We start from the raw sequence: 9369 nt of genomic DNA on the forward strand, positions 1-9369 counted from the left end.
TGGAGGGAGTATAGCACCCAGCATTCTCAAATACAAATCCAATAATATAGTATATTTTTTGTTTCATACTCCCTCCATTCCTAAATATTTGTCTTTCTAGAGATTTCAACAAGTGACTACATACGGAGCAAAATGAGTGAATCTACACTCTGAACTATGTCTATATACATCCGTATGCATTTGTATATACCTCACACAACAACAGTTGAATTTGCAATCAAAACCCAAAAGTTTTTTAATAGCCCCTAAACAGTACGTCACAAGTGAACAGAAAGGAACTGAATATCAATACAGTAACACATCACGAATTATTAAAAAGTGTTGTTCCATAACAACCCACTGTCTAAATATGTGTTGGGTTCTGATTCCCAAGCCATAACATAAAATACTGCAAGCATAAAACAAGAGGCATGAAAAAAATACACAAGTTTCTATGAACATGAAACGGAAATCTTATGGCGGAAGAATGTAGGAAATGGAGTTACCGAGAGGCTCTTCATAAGAAGACATTCCACTTCGCTGGTTGAAAGCTTAGTCTGCTTGGCAATAACACTTAATGGGATAGTTCTATCTTCTGATGGCCGGCTAAAAAATGCAACACAAAAAAAATATTAGGAAAAAACACGACAGGAAATGGAGGTGATATTGGAAAGTAATAGCCCAAAAATGGTACCTGAAGATTATCTCCATCAGACACAGAATATTGATCTTCTCAAGCAGTTTCTGTTCATTCTGCACCAATGCAGGCTGTGCACTAAGAGCAGCATTGTGAACCCCACAAAGCTCTTGGTAGAGAGCTAGGTTGCCGGTGTTGAACGCTTGTAACATGTGATAGACCCACTCCACCTTGGTCCCAATAAGACTATTGATCTATAAGGTACAAACAAGAGTAATTTCACTACTTCAGGAATGAGAAGTTTCAAATAGGCTTAACTCAAATCCAGAAGGAACGACGTTCATGTGCTACTAGTCAGCTTGTCTTAAACAGATATTAGTAGTAATATCACTACTTCAGGAATGAGAAGTTTCAAATAGGTTTAACTCAAATCCAGAAGGAACGACGTTCATGTGCTACTAGTCAGCTTGTCTTAAACAGATATTAGTAGTAATATTAGTAGTAGTACACCCAAATTACTTGTCCGACTAAAAGGTAGTTTGCTATATTTATGTTAACCAAAAGAATCATCTGTGCTGACAACCATGGTCAATGAGTAAATATACTGCATGCCTTTGTATACAAAAGGCTTCATAACTATTCTGTCAAACTTCTGCATAGCTCAAATTTGATCACTCGCCTATAACTGCATACACCAACTAACATAGTTGCCAATGATAATTCAACAATTAATACTGCTATATTTGTGTTTGATACTGTGAAAGGCACCCTGTTTCAGTGGGTACTTCAAAATCCATCCCTTTTATACTTGCAGTGCAGAATTGAAAAGAAATTGTCATTTAGCAATCAGGACGATCAAGTATGTGGAAAGATACATGTAACAGCATCCAGAAGCAAGTGGAATAGATGACATACGCACTATGCAAAAAACAAACTACAAATGCGTCAATTCAGGGCTGGGAACAATAAAGTCGTGCACGAACAAGCAACACTTAATTTGACAAAAGGACAAGCAATACTTACAATAGGGTGAGCTAACAATTCCCCGAAGTTGTAGATGTTGTCCCCCAGCAAGGCTGCAAGGGAAAGGTCAAATGCCAAGTCCTGTTTCAAGACAATAGGTATCAAATATACATAGAAATAACATCCATGGCACATTTCAGGCTATATAAAATAAAGGACTGAATAAAACACATTCTTCTGCTGTACAATCGATGAAATTGTTAACTGCAAAACTTACCAGCTTGAATGACCCTGAGAGAGACCCTACGGTTGTGTAGGCCAGATAGAGAAGCGCGTTCTTATAGAACTCAGCAAACTCTTGGAGCGACTTATGGTACTGAGACGATATCCAGTAGAAGCTAGCGTGGACCGTAGGATCCACATCAGTCATGCCATCCAGGGTGGTCTTCCCTTCCTCCAGCAGGTTCTTGCACTCCTTGTGGTTCCCTTTGTCGAGGTGAATTGCCGCAATCTGCATCTTGACATGAAGGATAGGCTCATTGATCCGCAGCTCCCTGGTTTCAAGAAGCTTGGCGATTATCCCCTCGAGGAAGGCGATGGCGGCATCCTTGTCGGGATATTGGCGCGAGGCTATGACGGCAAACTGGGCAAGTTTGAGCAAATTGATCTTTGTTTCGAAATCGGAGATGAAGTTGTTGTAGAGCTGTATGAGCGTGTCGCCAGTCTGCAGAATAAACAGCAATTGCCGTGGAGACCAAATCAGACCAAAATAGCGCTCGAAATCGAATGGGAGCATGTGAGGCGCATGAGTTGCCGCATGCCAATTAACGGCGCATCTGGAGCCTGCATCTAAATCTAGGTTCTAGGTTCTAGGTTCTAGAGGGAAGGGGGGAGGAAGTGGAGATGATAGTGGAAGGGGGTAGGTACCTGTGCGGCCGGGATCTGGAGGAATTGGTCGAGCTTGAGGGTGAGCTGGTGCCAGAGCTTGCGCTGGTAGAGGTCGGCGAGGTCGGCGTACCAGTCGGCGAGGTCCGGCCGCGCCTGCCGCTGCGCCTCCACGTACTGCAGCGCCATGGACGACGGCGAGGGGGGGGACCTGAATCTGAAGAAGCCTTTTCCGTTAGGGTTTGGGGAGGGGGAGGGCGACAACCACCGCCAACTAGAACAAGAGCAATGCGGCGAGGCGAGGCGAGGAAGATGAAAGTAAAACCCTAGTTTTTTTTTTTTTGGACGATATAAACGAGAAGGGAAATTGGACTAAGCGGCAGCAGCAGCAGTACCTCACCGTGCGACGGATACTTGCCGTGGAACGGAAGGGACCCGGATGGAAATCAATCTACGGGTACGGGTGGAAGAAGCCGAGCCGGATGGAGGCGACGCCAACAAGAGAAGGAGGAGCGGAGACGTGTCCTCGCAGCCTATATTGCCCAGCCCCATGCCGCAATGCACAAGCAGTCCAGCCCAACGAGGGCACAAGCAGCCCGGCCCGATGTGCTCACAGCTATTAATAACTAAAATAATAACCCTAAAAATTTAAGTGTCCGTTTGTTTGGTCGAGATGACTAGTTAGAGCAAGTACAATGGGGTAACATAGATGGACTATAAGCCTTTAAATATTATATTTTGAATGAGTTGGAGGAGAGAAGAAAAGCGGACTACTGATTAACAACCGGCAGCAACACACACTCCTATGCATATTGTGAGAGAGTGAGGTGGGTCATGTATCGAAAAAGTAGTACATATTTATATACAACCATTGTTAATTGCCGGCTATAAACTTGCTTATGTAAAACCATATAGCCAGCAGTTGGTTGTATTATTAACCATGCTCTTAAGGGTCACCATTTGCAAAGTCATTCTTATTTTCCAGCGCTGACAAATGGCGCATTGCATGTGCGCCACTTATCGCAATATAAGAGTTTTTTTTCATAGATTCGTTTATTTAAAATGTTTCACCTCTGAATTTCTTCGCTGAATTTCTCGTGTCCAAATCTTTGAAACTATATCTCATTTTAATAGGTTTCGACGAACTTTTTTCATGAAAAAACTCAAAGAAGGAAGCATGGTCTTTATTTCATTTTTTTTCCAGAAGCACAACTTCTTGAAGAAGCAAATAGGCACATATTTGCAAGCATTGATTTGCTTCTCGTGGAGGCACATATTTGATTCCACGAAAAAAATGTGGAAATAAAGAACCGTGCTTTCGGCTCTGGATTTTTATGGTTTTTTCCGTGAAAAAGTGGAGGCACATATTTGCTTCCACGAAAAAAATTGTGGAAATAAAGAACCGTTCTTCTGGCTTCGGATTTTTTCTAGTTTTTCCGTGAGAAAAGTTCGTCCAAATCTACTATCATGGGGGTCTAGTTTTGAAGATATCAGTGTGCTTCTCGCGGGAGCAAATCTGTGCCTCCATGAGGAGCAAATATGTGCTTTTTGGTAGAAGCACAAATATATAATATTTTACAAAAAATAAAAAATTGCACAAGTTTTTTCCCTCCAAAACCTAGGAAAAATCAGGCAACCCCAAAAGACCATAAGAAGGGGATAAAACGCATCTAAAACCCGAAAAACGCGTACAGAAAAAATAAAAACAAAAAAATTCCAGAGAGAGCACCCAGTAGGCGACTTGTGGCGGCGGCTGAACGCACCACTTGCATGCTCTAAGAGTATCAAAAGTGACCCCTGAGGTCCCCCGCAAGGGGTAACTTCCAGTAAGTTGCTCTCTTGTTTGGTTGTCATATTAAGCTTGTCACACTTTACCATGCAAGTTTGGCTAAGGCAGTCTTGTTTGGTTTGCAGTCACATTTATGACAAGATTTCATTCATGCAAACTAGATCTCATATGTCATTGAATCAAAAAGTGTGTAAAATTATCTCAAGTGTGGCAAAACCACTTACCTTAGGCATGTGTGGTAGAAAATATGACAAATGATGGCAACCTTGGTATATGAACCAAACATGATGAGTTTCGAAAGCTACTTATGCTGGGTTAGATAAGCATAGGAGCAATTTTTACTGGAACGCTACTGGCAATAAAAAGAAGTATAGACTTTTCAAATGAAAAATCATGTGTCGGCCTAAAAACCTTGGCGGTTAGGCATTATCAACACCTTCATCATGAATTAATGTCTTATCATCACATGATGGTGGAAATACTGTCGGCGGAGCCGAGGCTTATGTGGTTTAACATTCTCAAAGCTAAATATTTCCCCATGGGTAGCCCCTTGTTTGCTTCTGCCACTTGGATTTCTCAGTTCTAGCGTCAACCAGCGAAAGTACGAGATCAATTTCGTTCTCAAGTCAAGTTTGGGGTCGATGATGGTACTTCTGTGTGGTTTTGGTTGGATTGGTGCATGTGGATGGGCCACTTTATGTTTCATTTCCTTCGTTGTTTTTCTACCGTGTTGTTCCTAACACTACAAAATTTGCTCTATTAGGTGACAAAAAAAACTGGTGATGAAACAGGAACCGGCGCCTAAAATCATTTTCTGTGATGGTCACCATCACTAGTTGATTTTGCCCCGTCATGGCTCTCTGCAGCAACTTTGGTGACGCTGAGAACCAATTTTAGGCGACATTTTTTGCCGTCACTGGGCAAGTGTGTTTTCTAGGACAATTTTTAGTGTCATAGAAAATTTTCACTGTCACCAATAATATTGAACAGATTATTGCAGGAAATATAAATAGAAAAAATGAGTCCCTGAGACTTTAACCCATGAGCTTTCGCTTCCGTAGACACTATACGAAGAGGTTTACCAATGGTGTGGTAAAAAAAGAGGTTTTGTGGTAAAAAAAGAGGTTTACGGCTGGACTAGTGTTTGATGGGTGATAATACTTTGTAGCTCAATTCTTCTATATATGTTTTTTAGAGGACTTCTACAGCATGTTCAATAGAAGTACATGTACATTTTGTTGAAATAATAAAATAAAATAATGTTTACGTTGAAAATATTTTATTTAAAAAGCTGACACCACATGTCATGTTTTAGTTTCAGACAAAAGAAAGAAAAAATAGGTGCTTTCCAAGGGATTTGAACACTTGTCATGGGCCTCATGTAGAGTTCGGATTATGACTAGGCTAGTATTTGATTAGTGATAATACTTTGTAGAGTCAAAAACCCTTTCTAAGCTGGTATAGGGACAGTTATTAGTGTTACCGAAATTATTGGAGCGACGCCTTCATGAGTTATTTCAAGAGATTATCAGGAAACAGACATGCATCAGTGTCTGTGCAGGCTACGTTCATGGGCGGTTCGGTTGCGTGTTTGCAGACGTCGTGGAGGCGTGTTTGTAGGCGGCCTAGACGCGTGTATGCGGTCGGCATTCAGGTGAGTGAGCAGACCGTGTCAGAGATTTTCACCGGAATATGTGCCTTTGACTGAGCGCCCCTACGGCCACCGTGGTAGTCTGTGCCTACTGAAGAAGTAAGATCAGACTGTGGCATCCTTTGACCGCCCTTCCGCCCGCCTATCCAACCACCTCTCCTTAGTGGCGGGCTCGCCTGCTGCGGGCTACAAGATAGCGGCCCTCCCTTCTCTCGCACCATTATCATCTCTAATCCAACATAATCCAGCACAAACACCTTGTCCATGGCGCACCTCATATTCTTCTATTTTGGCGTTGTTGAGGAGGAGCGGGAAGAGGACCCTCTGGCCTCTACACACAGGTCATACAATAAATTAAGACAACTCCTATGGCTCCTGCAGGTTGTCATACTCATCGACATGCAAGTCGTGATTCCTATTACAAGAACATGATCAATCTCATGCATCACATATATCATTCATCACATCCTTTTGGCCATATCACATCACATAACATACCCTGCAAAAACAAGTTAGACGTCCTCTAATTGTTGTTGCATGTTTTACGTGGCTGTTGTGGGTTTCTAGCAAGAACGTTTCTTACCTACGCAAACCACAACGGTGATAGCCAATTATTATTTACCCTTCATAAGGACCCTTTTCATCGAATCCGATCCGACTAAAGTGGAAGAGACAGACACGCGCTAGCCACCTTATGAATCAAGTGCATGTCAGCCGGTGGAACCGGTCTCACTTAAGCGTACGTGTAAGGTTGGTCCGGGCCGCTTCATCCCACAATGCTGCCGAATCAAGATAAGACTAGTAAGGGTAAGCAAATTGAAAAAAATCATCGCCCACAACTACTTTGTGTTCTACTCGTGCATAGAATCTACGTATAGACCTAGCTCATGATGCCACTGTTGGGGAACGTAGCAATAATTCAAAAAAAATCCTACGTGTCCCCAAGATCAATCTAGGAAATGCTAGCAACGAGAGAGGGGGAGTGCATCTTCATACCCTTGAAGACCGCTAAGCGGAAGCGTTGCAGGAACACGGTTGGTGGAGTCGTACACGCAATGATTCAGATCACGGTCGATTCCGATCTAAGTGCCGAACAACGACGCCTCCGCGTTCAACACACGTACAACCCGGGGACGTCTCCTCCTTCTTGATCCAACAAGGGGAGAGGAGAAGTTGAGGGAGAACTCCGATATCACGACGGCGTAGTGGTGATGGAGCTCGTGGTTCTCCGGCAGAGCTTCGCCAAGCGCTACGGAGGAGGAAGAGGTGTTGGAGAGGAGGAGGGCTGCGCCAGGGGAAGGGTATGTCTGCCCTCCCACCCTCCACTATATATAGGAGCAAGGGAGAGGGGGCCGACCCCTAGATGCATCTAGAGGGGGCGGCCAAGGGGGAGGCTTGCCCCCCAAGCTAGGTGGGGCGCCCCCTCTAGGGTTTCCCCCAACCCTAGGCGCATGGGCCCTAGGGGGAGTTGGCGCCCAGCCCACCTAGGGGCTGGTTCCCCTCTATATTCAGCCATAGGGCCCTCCGGGGCAGGTGGACCCCCGGAACCCCTTCGGTGGTCCCGGTACAATACCGGTAACCCCCCGAACACTTCCGGCGACCGAATAAGGACTTACCATATATAAATCTTCATCTCCGGACCATTCCAAAACTCCTCGTTACGTCTAGGATCTCATTCGTGACTCCGAACAACCTTCGGTAACCACATACTATTTCCCATAATAACTCTAGCGTCACCGAACCTTAAGTGTGTAGACCCTACGGGTTCGGGAACCATGCAGACATGACCGAGACATCTCTCCGGCCAATAACTAACAGCGGGATCTGGATACCCATGTTGGCTCCCACATGTTCCATGATGATCTCATCGGATGAACCACAATGTCGGAGATTCAATCAATCCTGTATACAATTCCCTTTGTCAATCGGTATGTTACTTGCCCAAGATTCGATCATCGGTATCCCCATACCTCGTTCAATCTCGTTACCGGCAAGTCTCTTTACTCGTTCCATAACGCATGATCCCGTGGCTAACTCCTTAGTCACATTGAGCTCGTTATGATGATGCATTACCGAGTGGGCCCAGAGATACCTCTCCATCATACGGAGTGACAAATCACAGTCTCGATTCGTGCCAACCCAACAGATACTTTTGGAGATACATGTAGTGCACTTTTATAGCCACCTAGTTACGTTGTGACGTTTGGTACACCCAAAGCATTCCTACGGTATCCGAGAGTTGCACAATCTCATGGTCTAAGGAAGTGATACTTGACATTAGAAAAGCTTTAGCAAACGAACTACACGATCTTGTGCTATGCTTAGGATTGGGTCTTGTCCATCACATCTTTCTCCCAATGATGTGATCCCATTATCAATGATATCCAATGTCCATGATCAGGAAACCATGACCATCTATTGGTCAACGAGCTAGTCAACTAGAGGCTTACTAGGGACCTATTACGATCTATGTATTCACACATATATTACGGTTTCCGGTTAATACAATTATAGCATGAACAATAGAAAATTATCATGAACACAGAAATATAGTAATAACCACTTTATTATTGCCTCTAGGGCATATTTACAACACTTCCATCGTCGCTGGTGAGGAAGAGCTTCACTACCTCGACCTCGTCGCCGTCGTACTTGCACCCGTCGCGAAAATCTTCACTCCGCCGCCGTCGTAGCTGTCTTCCGCCGCCAAGTTAGGGCGTGGAAGATCTGAACGGACGAACTTCCCATCTACAACTCCTAGTTCGTCGTGTTCTTCGTCAAGGGTAAATAAAATCTATTTTTACTGCCCTTGTTGATTCTGATGATTTTCACAAATCTTCAAAAGGTGTTTATTCTTCAACTTCCCCACTCGTTAAACACCTCACATGCATCTGTTCTTGATCTATTTCTCTAAGCAATGTTTTTCTTCAAGATTCCTCAGTTGTGTGGATTTTCAATCTATACAACTCTGGAACCTAAGTCAAAGACCGCTTAGTGAAATTCCTCAAGATACTCCTGGTAAAATTTCTCAAACTTGTTCTTTTTGAGAAACTTATGAGAACGCATATGCCATCTCCAAATTCTTCGCACCTATACTATATTCACAGGTACACATGTCCGCTGCTGAATCATTAGATTCTCATCAACTTAACTCATTTGCAGCATTCCTCGAAGACAAATTGCATACCTCTTCAGAGAATTCTATTGTTCAAATTCCTCGGCTGAAGAAAATGGCTGATGGCAAGAGACCTCAGAAGGGATGGAAAAGACCGGAAGTGAACACAACTTTTGAGATCCCTGATGACATTTATGAGGACTATTGCACTCTTGATGAAGCCAAACATGGCAAGGAGAACAAGAATCTGCGCAAGGTGCACATATAGAGGCTAGAGAGGAGATGGGCACGGGAATGGAGGGAGTACATATATGTCACTCCTAAGTACATGAAGAAATTCGCTTTACACC

At 43.7% G+C, this 9369-nt stretch overlaps 1 protein-coding gene across 2 annotated transcripts in view; it reads right to left on the reverse strand.

The window, feature by feature from the left end:
• LOC119273494 (26S proteasome non-ATPase regulatory subunit 13 homolog B-like) overlaps positions 1-3021 on the reverse strand; it is a 4619-nt gene extending 1598 nt beyond the window's left edge. The window contains exons 1-6 of one of the 2 annotated variants that reach the window (XM_037554643.1): positions 2865-3021; positions 2507-2681; positions 1857-2303; positions 1640-1720; positions 674-870; positions 486-585 (exon numbers count right to left, since the gene is read on the reverse strand). In XM_037554643.1, the coding sequence (XP_037410540.1) occupies positions 486-585; positions 674-870; positions 1640-1720; positions 1857-2303; positions 2507-2681; positions 2865-3016 (1152 nt within the window). In that variant the 5' untranslated portion in view covers positions 3017-3021. Of the gene's footprint in view, positions 1-485; positions 586-673; positions 871-1639; positions 1721-1856; positions 2304-2506; positions 2682-2859 lie in introns of both variants that reach the window. The other variant, XM_037554648.1, reaches the window with a different exon arrangement.
• Positions 3022-9369: the final 6348 nt, after the last annotated feature.

This window comes from Triticum dicoccoides, chromosome 1A, assembly GCF_002162155.2.
Source record: "Triticum dicoccoides isolate Atlit2015 ecotype Zavitan chromosome 1A, WEW_v2.0, whole genome shotgun sequence".
NCBI classification, from domain to species: Eukaryota; Viridiplantae; Streptophyta; class Magnoliopsida; order Poales; family Poaceae; genus Triticum; species Triticum dicoccoides.